General features: G+C 37.4%; 2 protein-coding genes across 4 annotated transcripts in view; both read right to left on the reverse strand.

The window, feature by feature from the left end:
* The window catches only part of GFRAL (GDNF family receptor alpha like), a 29,157-nt gene extending 18,277 nt beyond the window's left edge, over window positions 1-10,880 (reverse strand). For both annotated transcript variants that reach the window (XM_068678359.1, XM_068678360.1), the window contains exons 1-3: window positions 10,750-10,880; window positions 7,468-7,602; window positions 369-521 (exon numbers count right to left, since the gene is read on the reverse strand). In XM_068678359.1, coding sequence (XP_068534460.1) covers window positions 369-521; window positions 7,468-7,602; window positions 10,750-10,771 — 310 coding nt within the window. In that variant the 5' untranslated portion in view covers window positions 10,772-10,880. The remainder of the gene's footprint in view (window positions 1-368; window positions 522-7,467; window positions 7,603-10,749) is intronic.
* A 3,396-nt stretch (window positions 10,881-14,276) lies between these two features.
* HCRTR2 (hypocretin receptor 2) overlaps window positions 14,277-20,894 on the reverse strand; it is a 42,130-nt gene continuing 35,512 nt past the window's right edge. The window contains exons 6-8 of one of the 2 annotated variants that reach the window (XM_068678362.1): window positions 19,425-19,546; window positions 18,107-18,329; window positions 14,277-15,430 (exon numbers count right to left, since the gene is read on the reverse strand). In XM_068678362.1, the coding sequence (XP_068534463.1) occupies window positions 15,289-15,430; window positions 18,107-18,329; window positions 19,425-19,546 (487 nt within the window). In that variant the 3' untranslated portion in view covers window positions 14,277-15,288. The remainder of the gene's footprint in view (window positions 15,431-18,106; window positions 18,330-19,424; window positions 19,547-20,894) is intronic. The other variant, XM_068678361.1, reaches the window with a different exon arrangement.

A 20,894-nucleotide genomic window follows, 5' to 3' on the forward strand; every position in this document is an offset into this window, starting at 1 on the left:
ATTCAGCTGTATGTATATATACACAATTTTAGCCACCAAGATTGGACATAAAATAAATTATCATTTCAATTCACTGCATAATCTCTGAAGAGAGAATAGCAGTTCCAGAGCATGGTTCATTCATTGCCTAAACTAGTTATTCAAGACAGGAAGAATTACTCCTGAAAGTATCTACCAACACCATGAGCTGTCCTTTGTATGTAAAACCCATACTAGTGCAACTCCATTCAAGCTTTTTGCTATACCAGTAACCTCACCTATACCATGTAACCATGTAACACTTGCTATAACATTTGCTATACCATGTAACCTCATTTAATGGAAAAGTTTCCTTTTTCGTGATTAAAACTTTATGTTTAATTAGTTACCTTTGTCAGTACTGCATTGTTTCCCAAGCAAAGCTGTGACGCTACAGGAATCATCTGTAGTGCAGACACAGTTCTTAAATTCTGGGTATTCGTCAGCCAGGACCTGGATGATTCTATTACAGCCACTAGTGTCTTCTGCCTTGCATCTATTACCTAGAATTCACATTTAAAATTATAATGTTGTTAATGTTTATGAACGCTTAAGGGATGTGGTTACATAAAACAATTCAATTGAAGCACAAAAATAATGTGTTTTGCCAAGAGAAGATGGTTCGAGCCTAGTTTTGTTTGAAAACCAATCATAATTTACAAATTTTAAATAATATTCTGAGTGATGTAATAAAGTTGTGGGTACAATATTCCCTTGTATTCAATCTGACCTATTACCAGAATATCTGTTCATGTTTCCAAAGCACATAAAATGTTAAAATGATTATTTCTGTCAGGAATTAAACAGAATTAGTGTACTTTTGGCTTATAGGAGAGTTCATTTAAGGGACCATATTCACTGGAGTCCACAGAGAGGTAAGCCAGGAGACACCATTGTGCTGGATTGCAATGACAGCAATACCTGCAAGGAAGGGGAATAGAGGAGCAGAATAGTTGGGATCTGAGACCACTTCTACAGAGCATGTGAGACAAAATATATCAATCACCCCTCTGTTTATGGACTAAATGGTTTTCATTATTGCTTAAGATTGTTACACATTTCTTAAGAAAGTTACATAAGAAGCAGTTTATTACCATTTAAGTAAGTTATATAATGTGAAAATCACGGTCTACTTTGTCAAAGTAGGTACGCAGTTCCCCAGACCAACACATTTCCCTCTCATGAATATTAATCATCTCACAACATGGAAGATAAGGAATATATGGCTCACAAGATTCAGGCAAGTCATGGGGTGGCACAAGGATTTGTTTTAATCTATTAAATGCATATGCTACTGTCTCTGCCCTGTCAACAGTGATGCCTGGCTTCCTGCCTTGCTGCTTCCCAGGTGGGCAGTGTGGAGCACCAGTGACTGAGTGCTCCAGGAAAACTGCAACACTCGCAGCCATGTGTCACCACTGCCACTGACAAGTTTTAATGGAATTACAGCTTTATTGTCATTTATATATCATTGACAGGAATATCAGTGGAAGGCAGTCAAGATGAAGGCCTGCAAGAGGAAGGAGTGCCCTTTGCCTGTGCCTGAAGGAATGAGGATAAACTACGCCATAGTGCACATCCCCATCTTACTACTCCCAAATCCTTTTACAAACAGTGCCTCTGTTGCCCTTTTTCCAGTTGGTGTTGCTGACTAAGGAGACTTTGGGTTTGAAAATATGTACTGCTTCAGGGGCATGTCACAGTCCAGCAAGGAATCACAACTCCCAGTCTCTGCTCCCACTTCACCTCCTGCTTCAGTAAGGGAGGAAGTTATGGTGCCTGGGATTGCTTGTGTATGTCCATCCCATCTCATTGTTTCTTCTGAATTTTTAGGAATATGACCCTCACCTTTACTCTCACATTTCCTTCTCTTCCTAGTAGCCAAGAAGCTCAGAAGGTCTAATAAGAGCTATTGAAGGTCATGGACATAGGACACTCCCTGACAGTAAAGATAGGATGGAAAATATGTAGTGACATGGACACTATGGATGCCCATGAATGTAGGTGGAGGAATATTCTACTGTGTGTTTTATCCAATGACTAAACAATAATAAGAGAATTTCAGGAAACAATTTAAGGAGGAAAAGTTTCAGGGGTAGGAAAAACAATGATGATGAGGAGGGGCTTGTGTAAAAGTTAGCTAATTTACAAAATTTATGACTGTCTTCTTCATGGGCTTAGGGACACTTCAAGGTTAGAGGTGGGCAGAGATGAGAAAATAAGAAACATAAATCCCAGTATATTTTATGCAGGTACCCCAGTCTTACTTAGCTTATCCACCTTTATGGTACCAACCACACTACCAGTGCATTGTCCTATGAACACACTGATCAGTTACAGCAGCTGACAACCAGGGGGTGGGATGTAGGTAGTGGGACTATGAACTTACAAAGGGCATAGACAGAATCAGGAAGCTCATCAGATATATAGGGTTCCCTTGCCTGGCCTCTTGAAAGCTGTGTAGAAATAACCTATTATCAGTATTGGTCTGTTTGTACACTGTGTTGATTCAGCTGTGATGAAGAGTAGAAAATATTTTATTGCTGGTTTTCAATTATTTTGCTTTATTATTCATTAGTTCTAGGTAATATATTTTAGCTTATACATATGCTACCAAGGTATTTACAAAAAATGTTCTCTGACCTAATGCTTAGCAGCCATTCTTCATTATTTGATTTATTTATATGTACACAATTTTTGTACATGTGACCACATAGAGAAGTGTGACAGACTAGAAGCTGACACATCCACAGTGATAATGTCTCTTCTTGCACAGTCAGCTCTGAAGTCATCTCAGTAGGAACTGCATCTGAAGAGTGCAAAGGAAAATACTGTGTTTTCCCCTTTAGCACTGGTGAGACTGCATCTGAAGTGCTGTGTGGAATACTGGACTCCTGAGTACCAGACAAACGTGGGCATACTGGAGCAGGCCTTACGAGGTGCCACAAATATGATGAAGAGACTGGAACACCTGCCTTATGCACAGGGACTGAGAGAGATGGGATTATTCATCCTGAAGGAAATAATATGATACACATATTCATGTGTATAAATACCTGATGGGAGGGTAATAAAGAAGGAAGGACCAGACTCCTTAGTGGTGTCCTGTGACAGAACAAGAGGTACAAACACAAGTACATAAAAGCTGCCCAGAAAGATAGTGGAGCAACATCTTTGGAGATATTCAAAATCCATCTGGAAACAGTCCTGTAAGATCTCCTGTAGCTGACCCTGCTTGAGTAGGGGGGGTAGGACTAGATCTCCAGTGGTCCCTTCCAACCTCTGTAATTCTGTTACTCTAAGAAAAGTAAACCAGTAAACCTACTTCCAAATCTAATTCAAAATGTGGTTCCTTACTTGATTTTTTTCTTTTGAACCCAGATGTTTCCAATTCTGAAACAATAACTACTGGCTAAATCAGGGCTCAAAAGTTTATATTTTTTTTTCAGTGAAATAAAAGAAAAAAAAAACACACAAACACGACAAACCCCAAACCTTAAAAATCTTCATTCTGCTATGCTAAAATATTTTTGACATTTTCAAAGCAAAAAATATTGATTCCATAAAAATTAAATATTTTAATCTTTTTCAATCTGACATGTCAACTGACTTGTAGACATTTTGATCTTTTTTTTTTTTTCTTTTTTTTTTTTTTCACTGTATATCACGGCATAGAAAAGGAAATGGCAGAAGGGTAGATCTCAGAAGGCCATAAACTGAGATTCTGAAAAGGCTGCTGTAGTAGAGGAGCAGTGATGGACAGTTTGACTGAGAAAGGAGTCACTTAGGCAATTGTCTAGAGAGTGTCCCCTGTCCTGTTCTGAAGAGCAAAAGATGTAGACCATGATAATGCACACATTTAACTTGGAGTTTACTGCCTGAGAGTCTGAACTATTGAACTTGTACCACAGAGCAGGAGCATTATTATCATTTGTAGTTAGATTTTGATAAAGAAACTAGCAAAAAAGAACTTTTATCTTGTCACCTCCAAATACTACGTTTATGCTCAACTCTAAAGGGGCCTTTTCCACACACATAACTCACTCCATGAAATTTTTTATTTTGCATATGTAGAGTACATTTGATGATAATATAATGTTGTTCTTAGTAATAATGCTGCTGGTAGGTTTTCTATTATTGTTCCAGTGAACTTTCATAGAGATACCATCAGCTGTCTGACTGTGGGTCCACACCCTTTGGTATATAATAACCACATTTAGAAAAAGAGAGTCTTTGCTAAATGCTATTGTCATAACAAAATATACAGATGCAAAACCAAACAAAGAATCACAGGAGAGTTTATTTTCAGAAGGTTTCCGTGATCCAGTTATATGTCATTAGTATTAGTGAATAAGAAATGGAGAAATGTGCTTTAGTGAGAGAAATAGCATACTATGGGACAATGCAACAAATCTAAAGGGGAATACACAGAAATTATTATACTGGCTCACTTCACCTGGTGGCAGGGTATGATGAAGGCTACAGTAGAAATCCTGAACTTTATGTCAAGTAGTCTTTGTACTAATGCCTTTGTGCATGATGTGAGAGATAAAAATTCAGCTTCTAATTTGTGGAGAGGTTTGGGGCTAGACAGTTTATCTTTAGCTCACTGTGTTGAGCCTGAAAGTACCGCATATTCCAATATTTTTCTTCAAATACCAATTTTTGAAACTGCTCCACTTCATATAAAATATTTAAAAACTCAATAGACCATGAGCTGAAACCCAGTTCCTTTGGGAACTGTTGTAACCATTAGGATATCATGTATTTTTCATTTACTCTGTCTGTTCTTAAAAGTATTAAGCCATTCTATGCAAAGCAGATACGTATCTGGAACAGGACACACTAAGAAGGAACCTCAGATAATTTTCTGCTCTAATTATTTTAAATATTGCCTTGTGACCCGGGACACCTGGGTTCAAATCTCTGCAACAAATCAGACAGCCAGAGCCATTCAGGCAGCTCCTACTGCAGGTGAATATTCCAGCAATGGGCTGTTGAATGTGAAGCCAGGCAGTGCCTTCTGCTGCCTGGCTTCACACACAGACCAAATGTGAGACTGCGCTCTTAACTCCTGACAGGGGGACATTCACTTCATGAATCCTGCTGAAATTCAGAACAGAGTATGGTGTCAGGACATGGCTGGTTTTGTTCAAGCAATGTCAATATAAGGAGAAGGAGGGTTTCCACCGAGATTTAAATACCTCAGTAATTCCCAGTGACTAAGAACGTGCCTTACAGAATTAAGTTGATAGAAATAGCAGTTATGTACCTAAATCTCTTTGGTTGCATTTATGAATAGGGCCAAGGCACTGACTAGGCTAATGGTAAGTGACTGTGTATAGATTGCTGCACTTTAGCATGGTAAAGTCCAGTCTGTGAAGATAGCATGGGCCTGGAATTGCTACCAAGAGGCAGTTTTGTGCAGCCAACCTAGGAGGAAGAAAATTAGCTGTATGTGCACATGCTGTCACGTGGCAGTTGGAATTAACGCCAGAAAATAGTCCCTGACCCATTTTATTTACTTATACTGATGTAACCTTGGCAGATCTAGGCCCTTGACATTTATAAGTTAACAGAGGAGTCATCCTAGTGACATTACCATGTTGTACTGCCACTCTTTTTCTCTCTTCCATATTTACATTATTTAACAAATGAATACTTAACATTTAATTGCACGGTCTTTGGAATCATAGAATCATAGAATATCCTGAGTTGGAAGGGACCCTTAAGGATCATCAAGTCCAACTCTTGACACCGCACAGGTCTACCCAAAAGTTCAGACCATGTGACTAAGCGCACAGTCCAATCTCTTAAATTCAGACAGGCTCGGTGCAGTGACCACTTCCCTGGGGAGCCTGTTCCAGTGTGCAACCACTCTCTCTGTGAAGAACCCCCCCCTAATGTCAAGCCTAAACTTCCCCTGCCTCAGCTTAACCCCTTTCCCGCGGGTCCTGTCGCTGGTGTTAATGGAGAAAAGGTCTCCTGCCTCTCGACACCCCCTTATGAGGAAGTTGTAGACTGCGATGAGGTCTCCCCTCAGCCTCCTCTTCTCCAGGCTGAACAGGCCCAGTGCCCTCAGCCGTTCCTTGTACGTCTTCCCCTCCAGGCCTTTCACCATCTTCGTAGCCCTCCTCTGGACACTCTCCAACAGTTTCATGTCCTTTTTATACTGTGGTGCCCAGAACTGCACACAGTACTCGAGGTGAGGCCGCACCAGCGCAGAGTAGAGCGGGACAATCACCTCCCTCGACCTACTAGCGATGCTGTGCTTGATGCACCCCAGGACACGGTTGGCCCTCCTGGCTGCCAGGGCACACTGCTGGCTCATATTCAACTTGTTGTCTACCACGACCCCTAGATCCCTCTCTTCTAGGCTGCTCTCCAGCGTCTCATCGCCCAGTCTGTACGTGCAGCCAGGGTTTCCCCATCCCAGGTGCAGGACCCGGCACTTGCTCTTATTGAACTTCATGCGGTTGGTGATCACCCAGCTCTCCAACCTATCCAGAACTTTATATTTAAATCTAAATTTAAAGAAGGGAAGACGTTGTGACTGATACCCAATGACTTTTATGTGGTTTGTTCAAGAAGACTCTAGGCCTTTGGAGAAATTAACATTTTCATCTGAAGTACAACAAAGATTAAGATGAGTTTCAGGTCAAACATAATACCTGGTCTTCCCCAACTTAGAACATAATTATACTTTACTTGGAAATGATGCACCAGTCATTGGAAGTATAACAAACAGAGACAGAGACTATTTTTCTGCTTTGTTTTCTTTTTAAGGATCTGTTTAACAATTCAAGGAGGATTAGTCACATTCATAACCTGCAGTTTATTGTATCATCACTCCTTGGAAGTGACTGATATGTAGGTACTATTCACTGAAAAAATGCAGTATGCCCCCCTACAACACAACTTTTTTGAGGAATGCTTAATTTGATCTGTTTCTTATCATAATATAGCATTAAAAGAAATTATTCTAAGTAAATACTACTTTTCCTTTTTTTTTTTTTTTCTTTTCTTTTTTTTTTTTTTTTTTGGGCTATTGTATTAAATCAACACCGAATTACAGAAAGCAAGGTTGGAACCTTTTTCCAGTTAAATTCTGGAAAATGATTAACATAAACCCACAAGAACATAATTTCTGCTGAATTCAGGCTTGCTGAATTGGTTCAAACTCTGACCTTAATTATAGTCCAGAAATTTCATTTACCACCTTATTTAAGGGACAGTGTCACTGTTACTGAGAATAGAAATGGCCACAGTCAAGGATTTCAGACATTTGTTTCTAATGGTGTCCTTTGTTTTTTGAAATCTCACTGACTTCATTCAGTTACCACTGTAATATTATGACATAATATGAACGCGCAACAATTCAGCAGTTCAAATAAAATATATATAAAAATAAATAAAAAAGAACACACGGTGTACACCAAAAAGAATTACCTGAAATATTGCAGACATCTTCAACAATACTCCAGACACTCTCACACCCATTTGCAATATTTATACATTGCTTACTGAAGTGCAGACAGTCAATAGTTTGGGCAGTAGCTGTATTTATGAAGTACATTAATAACACTGTAAAAATGGAATACAATGACTATTTAACACAACAGATACCTTTTAAATTTACATTTAGACAATAACAATTTAGTGTAGTTTAGTGTAGTTTTTTAGATTAAAACTGTATAGCCACTCACTTTTTGATAGAATAAAACTTTTCCTCAGTTTTACACCTGAAAACATAAACTTTTAAGTTTTTAAAGTTTCAGTGTGGCAAATTTTATATTGTTTTTACTCCAGAGTTGTGATATAAGCCATAGCTATATATACTATCTGTTCATAGATATAGAATAGAATAGAAATAGAATAGAAATGACTGTAGTTCAGAGATCCCCAATAAATTATAGAGGGAAGACTGAGTATACAATTCAGAGGAAAAATAATTTTATTTGGATTGCAATTTCATAAAGCTAGAAGCTACACAGGAGTTCCTATGAATAGAAGACATGAAAGAAATTTGAAAGCTATACAGCTGTTAGATAATAAATAGAATTTTATTTCATAAAATATTTCATAAAATACTATCACCCTCTTTATTTTTATTTTGCATTTCTTGAAAACGATCTTCACATTTACGTCTCTGTCTTCTTCCCTGCATGCACTGAACCTAAGGGCCATGTTAATTGCATAAAAAAAAAAAAAAGTTTTAAACCTGAAGATTGATGCAGAGTTTTCAAAATAAAGAACTTTTAATCAGCACCACCTCTGGCTTAGGTGTAGAAAATTAGATTGCTTTGCTAAGGAAAGACAAATCAGTTGGGGTTTAGCTTTTTCATCAACATTCCCCCGGTAACACAACCTCTAATTTGTAACCATGTAACCATGTATCTTAATTTGCTGTAAAATCAAGCTTCAGACACAGATTTAAGGCTTTATCAAACTAGCTGCTGAACACCTGCTGGGAGCATTTTCTTTGGATATTGAATGACACTACATCTCCCTGACCAATGCTCATTTTTCAGGCAACTTCATTCAAAATTTGAAGAGTTTCCATCTCTATTTAATTCCTTAAATATGATCTCTGAATACGAGGCGTGAAATATTGTCTCAGTACTTGTCCAGACCTTATCCAGAGGAATGATACATTTGAGAAACAAGAAATGAAATACCAAATATGTCTCTTAATGATCTCAAAGAACTGCTACTATTTAGAGTAGATACCATCCCTTCTGGAAATGATGCTTAACATGATATAATAATGGTGCTGTAGGGAACTCTTTCTGGAGACACACTGATAAGGATGCAGTAACATTTGATACTTTATAACTGATAGGTGCAATAGCATTTAGTGTGCTTCTGAGACATATAAGAGGCCACGTGTGCTTATCATAAGAGGGTGAAGTTGCTGCTAATCCTTTCCCATTTGTGCATATCTCTCCTATTTCTCAGATCTATGCAGGGTAAATTGTGAGAGCAATCATCTTGAGCCTGTGACACTCTTTTAGTCTGCTTCTGTCAGACAGTCTGGAAGACTGATTGATAGACATGACTCCTGCCAGTGAACAGTGAGGAATGTCCAGCTGGCCCATCCAAAGGAATAATTTTGGCTCATTATCATAAAATGTTATTCCTGGGACCGCCTGTAAAAGTTCTAACTGCAAAGTTACTTACTATTTACTTAAATTACAGAGAAAAAAAATTACTTATACCTTACAGGTGAGAATGACCTGTATACATAAGGCAGTATAATATTACATATCCAGAAACTTTTAAAGAAAGTATACTTTGCTGGATGGCCATTTCAATATGCTTTAAGTACTAATGCAGTGGAAGATGTATACCTCCAACTGGGATCCATAGCACAAAGACTCTGTTAAGAGTCCCTGCTGTTAAGAAAGCTTTTCATTACCTTTGGCTGAAAATGAATAGTCAAACTAGGGACTAATTAAAAACCCAATTAGCAGCTCCTTTGTTAGGATTATTTCAGACTGCATGCATTTTAAACCTGACTGGAAACTGTGCCACAAAAAGAAATAAATGCTTTTGCAAAATGAAGAGGTAAGTAGCATAATCTGTGATTGAAGCTAATTCAGTTGCAAGAAAGGGCTTCTCCAGATCTAATGATGTATTATGGATAGGTCTTTTGTTTCCTCAGCAGTACACTGGTCATACTCTGGCAAGCCTACACAAAGGAGTTTGGCCTATATGATTTTAGAATGCAATGCAATCTAGTTATCTAGCAATCACTTGCTTAAATTGACAACCATTATTTTAGTCATTCACTTTAGTTATTTTGGAGTGTTTGGAGTAATCAGAGGCTGGTTTGCACTTAGGAAAGTTCAGGGCATCTAAAAGTTACTTTGTAGCTAAAACTTTTAGAGGGATCTAGTTTGATGTGAGGACACGCACATTTAGATTCCAGATGCCTATTTTTGTACAGATGTCAATTCATTTTTTGGAAGAATTTGGTATCTAAATGATGAGAGGGTAAAAAGGACATTGTAACACTTTCATTTTGCAGATTGGGAACTGAGACACAGAGGAATTACAGTGTCTCACCTAAGAATAAAAAATTATCTGGCAGATAATAAAGAATAATAGGAAACTTTGATTTCTCAAGCTGTGGTTTCCTGTGCAACAAGAGCAGCAAGATAGCTAGCTCCAAAGGAGAAAAGCAAACAGTAGTTGATATCAGGGGTTACAATTGTGATAAAAGACAGCTTTATTCTAAGAAAACCTGGAGCGGAACTACCTACAGAATATTTTTAACAGTGGAGTAGAAGTTTAGAATAGTGGGATGGTAAAGAGAGAAGCAGCACATATATAAAATGTAGAGAAGGGAAAAAGAGGAGAGAAGAAATAAAGAATGGGTTGTTTCATGCTCATTTCTACTAATTATTTCTGTACCAGCTTTGTCGTCTTCCACTCCCTCCCCCCCCAACTTTTATTTTTTTTCCCCCTCGATTCAAACAGAAGGGGAAATGTCAATAACCATCCGTGCAGCACTGAACGCTTTCTACTTAGCAAACATGTGGCTGTTTATTCAGACAAGGCATCCCATCTGCATGTCTCCTCTCCTGCTCAACTTCTTATCCGTTCTGGTTCCGCCGGCTGTGCTACCCATGTTCAGACACACCACCCGGGCCAAGCCGGGATGAAGAAGGGTCAAAGGGACGGGTGGGGAGGAAGCGAGGGGTCCCGGCGAGGATGAGCAGCACTTACCGCGGCGGAGGAGCGCGGCCATGGCTACAGCTCGGCGCCGGGGCTCGGAGCCGCCCGTTCAGCACCTGCGGAGCGGACAGCGCCCGGACGGCCCCGAGCGGGCACCCTCCCGGTGCCGGCGCCGGGCTTCCTCCACCTCCTTCGGCAGGAGCAGGTGGAATGACCCCCCGCCCGCCCCTCCCTCGATCCCTCCGCCCACAGAACTTCCTTTGATGCTGTTGTTATACCCTGTGCTTACGTTTCTCTCTCTCTCTTTTTTTTTTTTTTTTCAACTGCACTGCATCTAGAAGAGAAGTGGTTCTTGGGTTCATTTTTCATGCAATTTGGCACTCCCTCCTTATTCAGCTGCCACTTGATTTCAGGAAGAACTAACAGAGTAAGGCTTTGGCTGATGCTTATAATGTCTCTGGAAAATGCACTTTCAAGCACTCAGTCTTGTTTAACTGTTGCTGTGTGTGATCGCTTTTTTGTAATGTTTTAGAAGTGGGTTTGATTGTTTTCATCTCAGATGTGGGACAGGCTCATGGTCTATTAAGTAGGAACAATAGCTGTGGAGCATGTTGGACAGCAGACCAGACGAACAGTCTTACACTTTTCCATAGTACTTAGTGTATAGACTTGAGGAACAGTCAGACAGAGGAACAATCTTGCAAGTTCCATAGTACTTACTTAGGCATCTAACTTGAGGAATTTCATTAAGATACATCAAAAAACAAACAAGCAAACAAACAAACAAAAAAACCACTACCATCAACAAAAAACACACAAAAACAATTTGCTATACTAGAGTCAGAAACTGGCCAACCCTAAATTGTACAATCAGTGACATGTCAGCTGAATTTGTTTCTCTGTAGATACATGCAGGAAATTATTAAAAAAAAAAAAAAAAAGTGGTTTCCCTTTTCCAATTTAAATGTATTTCTGCAAGGAATAAGCTAAGAGAAACAGATGTATACATAGATGCATAATTTGCTTGAACAACCCTCAGACAACCTGAGAACTCAGAATGAAACATGAGTAAAGCCATGAGCCATGTACTTAAAAACCCAGATACAGCTGAAGCAAGTGTAGATAGCATGGACTATAACACTAGCCGTGCTGTAAGAGTTCAGATGGGCTTTCCATCTGAACTCTTGTTCACCTAGGCACCTGTCCACCTACTAGACAATATGAAAAAAGCATGACTACAACCAGTATAAGGTGGCTGAATACTCAGACAACAATCATTTGTCAGTGAAGAACTTTTTGAGCTGGAGGACCATTCCACACCCTTTGCTCTCATAAACAACTCCTGTAGCTCATGCAATGAGCTCATGCAAAAATTTAGCATACACACTAAGTGTCATCACCTTCTAGCTTGACTGGATGCTCTTTGATTCTTGCACTGGAAGGAGGAGCAGCAGCAGATCTTTACTAATCTCATCATTCCACTCATGAGACTTGTTTTTGCAAGTTGCTTATACCATAGAGAACATTTTTAATTGCATTTGGTCTTTGAAAGATTTAAACAAAAAGGAACCATAAAACATCCAGCATAAAAAGCAGATATATATGGTAGGTGAAATTCTATCTCTATTGGCAGAACCAGAGCTTGAGAGGAGTCTGGATTTTACTTTTTCTCTGTTTAGCTGAGGAAAATACAATCTTGCATGTATTTTTTTTTATTATTTTTTTTATAACTGATTTTAACTTAGTAAATTTATTATTTTCAAAGTGCATTCAATAAAATAAAATACTTTTTCTTCAACATACCCAACAGCAAGAAAAAAAAAAAAAAGAGGACTTATTTTCAAGTGAAAGGAATAGACTGACAGCTATTTAGCTGTGAGACAAATTTTAGTTTGGATGACTAAACTTGCTTTTGCTGATTTTAACATACATCAGTAGGTTGTGATGCATCTTACAGTGAGAGCTGAGTTAAGGTAAAGTTTAATGTAGGCTCCTTCCCATGATGCACTCTCCAGTTTAATGACATGCATCAATTTTGCTCGTATCCTACAACGACATTGTGCCCTCAATGCACTCCAGAAGAAAAGGGAGGGAAAAATTACCTTTTTGGAGGAGGAGGGAAAAATAAATTATTTTGCAGTCATTGTGACTGCAGGCCATCAGCTTAGCACTACAGTGACAACAAAAAGCAGCAGGAGGTCAGGATATCAGTTCTCCAAGACTGTGAAATATGTTGAGAAACAATGTACCAGAAAGATGGTGTCACAAACACCAATTATATACACGGGAACAAATATGTTGTGATTCAAACTCCATGTCTAATGATGCTATGACTAAATAGGAACAATGACACTAGAACTCGATTTCTATTCTCCTAAATTGCTAGTGAAAATATTGGAAAACCAAAGCAGCTAGAGGTAACAAAACCCAATTTAAGCTCGGCTTTCAGACCTTTTTCAATATTTAAAGGGTAAAGAAGAAATGCTCTTTCCTCAAGTGATCTTTCTGATGGATAAGATGGAGTAGAGCTATTTTGCCATCCTATTCTTATTGAAAACAGGAACAGCTATACATCAAAATAGCTGTGTTGGTAAAGTTTTGTAGATATGACAGTCAGCCAACCACTCTTCTAACTCACCCCAAACTTAATTTTAAGTATTACTTCACATGTCAAAAGAAGCCCAGAAGTCACACACAAAAGACATAAAATTCTGTATTGCTCTTAAAATCTTTCCCTGTCATCTTGCAGTTGTTTCTATCTTTATTTATATCTGCTCTACTCTCCTTTCCTGTATGTTCCAGTTTCACTATTGGGTTTATCTTTACAGATAACTTTCAGAAGATAATGTCTCAGGTTTTCTCAAATTTTGTAAAATAAAATGAATGAATAACATAAATAAATAAGAATATTTGTATTAAAACATTTCTTTTAGAAACCCGATTTTATTTTTTATTTTTTATTTTTTATTTGTTTTTTTCATAAAAATAACCAAATCTTTATGTGGATAACCATATTTGATGCTCAGGCAAGAATTAATTAACACTTTGTACCCATCCTTATAGTTAAAAACTTAGATAAGCGCTAATCGTAGTCTGGAAGATTTGCTATTTGCTCTGGCCAGGAAATAAATAAATAAATAAATAAATGTGTAAGTGGCTATGTCTCATCTTTTACTTATATTCTCAAAAAAAAAAAAAAAGGTATTGTTACGTTTAAGTTGTGACTAACAAAAATCCCTAGTAATGTTGTAATATTTTAAATTGGGAGATCTGAATGAAGAGAGAACTAAGAAAACAATACAGAAAAAATTACCTTACTAAAGGGAAAATTAAGGTCAGAAACTCCATATCCAGCATGTTAAAAGAGAGTTGCAGGAGTCAAAAACTGACAGTGAACTTTAACCCCAGTAAACTAAGTCACCAGGGATGCATTATCTTCATTCAAAAAGGAAAAAAAAAAATATATATATATATATATATACATATATATATATATATATATAAAATGTGTGGTAGGAAGCCCCAGGCCAGGGAGCTTCTCCCATAAATAGAAAATGGATGTGTGAGTACTTGATCTACCAGACCAATGACATATCTCCTCTAAATTTCCAGAGAGAAATTCTTTATTTTAATTTTTCAAAACTTGACATTTTCTTGGCACATAAATCTGTTGTTTGTATCATTAGTATTAAATGGCAGTTGAGAGAAAACAATTGTGAAAATAAGCAAGATAACCAATGTTTTCTATTTTAAGTATCTTCAGAGATCTTCTGGAGTAACACTTGCAGACATTATGGACTAAAATGAGCTACCAAAGTTAAAATGTCCAGTTCTTCAGGGGTGCTGACAGTTGTTATTCCTATTGGCCTGAGTAGGAATTTTGAGCTTATAGCACCTTTGAGCACCAAGTAAGTTTTATTTAAGTAGTTGCTTTCTAGGCACTCATCTGAAGGAAAAAAAAAAAAAAAAAAAGACTGACTATTTAGTGTAATTTTATGAAAATGAGTGTGACTTGCACTTTGCATTCACATCTTAGAAGCATGTCTGTGCTTAGAAAAGCACCCTGGAATCTCCCAAAATCAATCTGAAGTGAAAATTCCTTAATGAACATAGAATTTACTACAAGCGGTGTACTAAAAGTGCAAAGTAATTCCAGAATACCACCAGTGCATAAGTAAGCATTCCTTGTAAATAAGTAATTCATTAATAGAAAGAGGATATAAATAAATGATGTTTGAGACTTCTTTCAAATACTAAGAGTTCTTTATATGATATGTTTTGGAACATTCCACAGCATCTAAAATATATAAAAATAAATATCTACAGTATTTACAAAGTATGATACAATCCAATCTTTAAAAAGACTTCTAAAGACATGTTCTTTTAGCTCATACTGAGGTAAGTAGGTTTCCATAAGACTGAGAAGAAATAGAAGAGGCAGTCGTTTTGCAGGAATCCTTTTGTCCAGTTGTTCTAGTCTGTAACACAGCTAAAAAACTGTGGCATTCTCAGGTGGTAGTACATGTATTAAGCCAAAGTCATCCTTGCTGTAATTCCATCGAGGTAAATTTAGTTATGCTAGGGACAAATTTATCCCACTCTGCATTCTCTGTGTTGCCAGTGCATTCTGCAGAAATTCTCACTGCTTCGTCTAAATTTGAAGTCATGTTCATCCCTGGTATGTGGAGATGCAGTTCCACTGACTTCAACGGGCTGAGTGTAGCTGTGATACCTGTAAGATAAGGATTTTAAGATGAAGTTACTGCTTGTAACTGGTTCACCAGCTGGCTGGCTCACCCTGTGATTGGCACTTTCTCTGAACAGTATAGAGACATGGTGATCTATTAACAAAACAGCCTGCCAAAAAAATCATTCAAATTGCACTTCAAATTTTAAGCAAATACTTCTTGACTGAAGCTTAAGGGCATTTCTGATGCATAAACTTTATTTTTTTTTTAAACTTTAAAACATTTTAAATGTGTTCTACTACTTATTTAACATGTGCTACTTGGTAAATTGCCCTGTCTTCCTTATCCAGGTGCTATTGTGATCAGTGGAGTACTACAGGTTCAGTTGTCAATACAGGACAGGAAGGAAAAGGAGAATTAGTGTATAGATCACTGCAATCCTATTGTTGGTTAGTCTTTGCTAGATTTAGAAGAGCTTTACTGCACATACAGACCGTGACTTTGCAAGACTAATACTTGTATAGCTGAAACAGAGCTCAAGGGTGAAGAAGATGTATACCTCATCTTAACACTCTGCCAGAAGTTCCATGCCTAGAACCCTTTTCCTTGCCAGCCTTGTCTCCTTTATTTGAAATTTATTTTCAAGTATGCAACTTTATTTCTCAGTCTGGGAAAGGCATCTTTTAATCAAAGAAATCATAGAGTCTTAGGATAGCTGGAGCATTTCATAAGGACTTCAGTTAAGAACAGGTTTATAGGAAAGCTCCACTGGTTACAGGAGTGTCTTCACTGATCTGGAGCAGACGACAATCTGTACCTGATTCCAAAACAAGACTTTTTATTTTTGTAACCTGTTTTTCAAAGGACTGGGTCTCTCCACTACCCCAGCACTTTCAATGGGAGTATATGATTACCAGAAAAAGAGGAATACCATGCTTGCCATTAAGACTGCACATAAGATTCAATTCAAGTTTAAGAAACCTGATTTTAAGCATCAACACATAAGACAATTTAGGTGTCTAAATTTGTGCTCAGTGGAAAGCTGACCAACATGGTTACAATGTGGAGAGTAGACAGTGGTTAATGGCCAGGTACCTACTCTGGAGTGTGTCAAAAGGCTTTTTAGGCATTGTTGACTGTGTTTACAGGGGCTCAGTACAGCTAGCAAAGCATTAGTGTCCTTTTTAAACACTTGGGCATAGGAGTGTGCCCATCTGCCCATTAGAGATGGCAAGTGTAACAGAGGATCTATGTGCTCCTGGACCAGCAACTGTAGGACAAAAAGAGTACCATAAACCTGTAGGGTAAAAAGAGTACCATAAGGAGTCTCAGATACCTGTGTTTATGTAACCTAATCAAAACTATATCTCTTTTGGGTGCTTATACACATAGAGCACCTATTTGTACCTACATTTATGTATTTTCATCTTGAATTTAAATCCCACTCTAAAGTCCTAAAGGAAAAAGCTCCTCTTCTTAATACAGAAGAAATTTGTATCTGGGTTTGGTTTCCAACATGTTAGTATCTATTGCTTTAGACATTGTGAAGTGTCCAATCCAGACTTCAGCTTTTACTCTAGAAAGGTACCTACTAGAATCCTATGTTTGGGCAAGTAACCTTAATAGTTTGAAACAGAAGTGTCTAAGTGAGTCACCCTGTGAATATTCTACAGTAAATGGAGGGAACGTATGTCTTCAGAGGTAATTTATTTCTTCCTTTTTAGATATTACTTTCAGGAACAGACTGGCTGTCCTTGGACATACCAATTTCTTTTCTCCAGTATATATATAGCTATATAGTCCTAGCCTGAGATAATTTCTAGACAGCTAACGTTCACACCCTTAGGAGAAGAAGGATGAATCCCATTCCTTGTAAAGTCCAACTGAGATATAATGTATAATGTACTGAGAAATATCAAATAATAAATTATATGTCATTTTCCATTTTTTTTTTCACAAAGCTATGGAATTGCACAATCATTTCAGTGTCTACCTAGAATTGTGAAAACTTGAAGAATGTCTGCCTTTCATTTTAGACTATAATCATCTGTTTATCAATCTGTATTAGAGAAAAATCAAGACTGGTCCAGCTGATCCTCAATACATACAACAGGAAAAGGATTAAAAAATAAAAATAAAAATAAAAATATGAGAACAAAAATTCATGTGACTTTCTTATTGGATCAGCCCAATTCACATCAGAATGTCTGGTGAGCAGATATCTGGCTGGTGAAAAAGTAAAGGATATTCAGGTAGTACAGTCTGCACACCCAATTTTGGCTAAAAGAGATATCTGCTATAAAATATTCCACAACTTCAGAGAATTAGCTCTGAATAGAATATACCTCTTCATAAACACATTGCAACTCTGTGGAAATTTATTTTCACTCTTTTAGGTACCTGTTCTTTATATACTTAGGAGAATAAAGAATGCAAAGATACAAAGAAAATATTTAAATAAAATACTTTTACCCTACTCTCTCCCCAACTGCAACTCAATTTTTTAAAGAAATTATATGAGATTCTGATTCACAATATAATCAATAATATAAATTGTAGCATACTCTGTAAAATACACTTTATAAATTACTTTTCTTACTGTCAGTTCTTAATTGTGAACACCTTTCTCTCATTGTGTTCTGCTTAGATTCAAAGATTGTTCTATGCACAATTACATTTTAATTTCATGGCATCAAAAAACATAGGGACAAGTATACTACCAGTGGGTAATAGGTGCAGTACCGTTTGCTGGAATTGTGTTTATGTTGGTCAATACAACATGTTCTGAAAGTTTTGAAACATTATCAAAATTGCTGATCTGGGTGGTCAAGGATTTCCGACTCTCTGTACTGGCACGACCTCTGGTAAGCCGTTCATCTTGGTGACTGTGAATGCCAAAGATGCAACAAGAAAATGCTGCTTTAAATTCTTCTCTAAATTTCCCTGTTACACACAAAAGAAAGATTCATGAAAATTTTTACTGTAAACCATTTTTCAACCAACTTTATAGATTAGAAAGAAACAGCTATCTAATGCAAATTTAATCCAGAACATTCAGATGTTTTTTCTAATGCCACTAAAGTAGGAAATCACAACTTCAACAACTTAGAGAATGACAGAAAAAACATAACCTTTGTAAGAAGATATGTTAGGTGTGGTATGAAGTCTAAATTATTCTTGGCTAGACAGGATGGACAAAGTAGAATGACTTATGAAATTATGGTGTTGATAGTTAGTTGATTCACAACCCATTTAACAAAAACAACCAATTGAGCAATAGTAGGCTTAAATAACTGGATCATTGCTTGACATGTGAAATGAGAAACATAGTTAATCCATATTTAAACTTCAATACGTTTTAAAAGAAAATTCGAAGTGTTCAACAGCCCATTAGTCTGCTTTCAGAGCTCAGGGTAAATTGTTCAGATCATCCTCACATTACACACCACAAAAAACACAGAGGGCAAATGTGTAGTGAGGATTAAAAAAAATTTGCCTCCCTGCATTTGGCTCTAATACTACCAGTTTAGGTCCTGTTTCTGCCATTCATAGCCAAATAAGGCAAATACAAACTAAGATAGTCTATTAAGTGAGTAATATCCTGATTGGTTCTTTGGCCTTGAATCTAGTTGGTACAGTCTGGCCATGCAGGTGTTACTAAACACTCACAGCTTCCAAAATCTGATAGCTGCATATAAAATGCCAACTGGGGACAGCTCTTGGCCTGTGATAACTCTCAGAGAGTATCCAGAGATTTAGGGAAACAGTAATTGTTTCAGATCAAAGTCATGTCAGTGACTTCTCTAAAAAATTAATGGCATGGGCAGTCAAATTCAAGCACTTGGACTCAGGCCCTGACACTAGGCTAGTTATAGGTAGATAGCCTGTAGGTAATGGGATACATTAGGCAACTTGTTCCAAGAAGAGGATCTAGCTCCCACTGGAGGAGCTCTACTGATGTTACACAGTCATTAATTTTATTTGCTATGGCTCATTACTTATAAACTACACATTAAACTTGAGTTCAAGGTAACTTACCACTGAGGAAGTTATAAATAATAGGATTGGCTGCACTGTTTGCGTATACAAGCCAGTGTGAGAATGTGAACCAGGCATATACAGTTTCTCTGTCATCAGCATGATTAAACATCCCAAAAACCCTAAAGAAAAAGAAAAGCAAATCTGAAAGATGCCAAATCATATAAAAAGAGGTCATCACAAGTTCTAGCCTCATATTCTCTCTGATTACTTATTTGTCACAGAAAAGCTGATTCAACACTTCTTGTTCTCTTGAGAGAACAAATTCTTCTCCCTATACCTCAAAATCTTTTCTTGGTGTTTTTGCACAATAGAGAGACTATAGACACATAAGTATGTTACTTTGCAACAGTGCAGATATAGGACTTGTCTGATAAGTAGACAAAGTTAGTGGCTGTTAGATAAAACAAAAAAAAAAAAAATGGGAAAAGTCTCTTTTGACCAGTTAATGTCATTGACGTTTCCAGCTCTAGGCCCATTCTCCAACAAACAGGGTCTCTGGAATTAGAAAAGCACTGAACTGGTCCAGAACTGAGGTATTGAGGCTACAATAACAGCTTCTGTCCTAGAGAAATCTGCTTTACACAGGTTCCTTACACCTAATTTAGCTATTTAAACAGAAATCTAACTACAGGCCTTCTCTGCTACTGTAGTTGAAACTGCCTTTGTAGTTACTCTGTGTAACTACATAGAGTTCAGATCAGAGGTAGCCTGAGCTGCTGTATGGAAATAATTATTTCTCTCTGCATTATCTACCAAGGGACCCAAGGATGAAAAGTACTTAAATTAGACCTCAGGAAAGTGCCAGAAATGAGTGGGATGTATTGCAGCTTTTGTATACAACTTGAAACTACTCCTTAAAAAATTAAATATTCCTCAAGCACCAACAGAAGTGTTTCTTTTTTTAGGATGCTTTGCCTCTTGAAATCAGCTAATGGCTTCCAGATAAAATCTGCTATATGTCATTACTTATTGGCATGCTAGAGGTCTCAAGAGATGTAACTATATCAAAACCTGTCAAGCACTGTACAAAAAGCAGAGTGTAAACAATTACATCTTATATGAGCTGGAGAGAAAAGGGTAAAAAAGTGAAAAGGAGATTCCTGGAGAACTAAAGGATTAGCCTAAAATTAGACTGAAAATTGGATCTCAAAACTGTGTATGATGAAGCTTGGGTACAGTCCCTGGGGCCAAACCACAACGCTATTCTTTCTTGATAACCTTCAGCTTCTGCTTTAGGGAAATGAACTTCCAGGGTTCATTTACAGCAAACATGCTGTAATCCCATCTAAATGACAGGTTTTAATGAGGAGATAGGTTAGGTAATTTTCATGAGGAAGAGCTTATTAATAAGGCTTGTACTGTCTGGCCTACAGTTTCAATACTGCAGATAAGTTAGATACATCTTTTTCTTGCAACTGTACGCTTATTTTCAGTTTCATTATCATGAAATAGGTAGTTTCTTCAAAA

This window comes from Anas acuta, chromosome 3, assembly GCF_963932015.1.
Source record: "Anas acuta chromosome 3, bAnaAcu1.1, whole genome shotgun sequence".
NCBI lineage: Eukaryota > Metazoa > Chordata > Aves > Anseriformes > Anatidae > Anas > Anas acuta.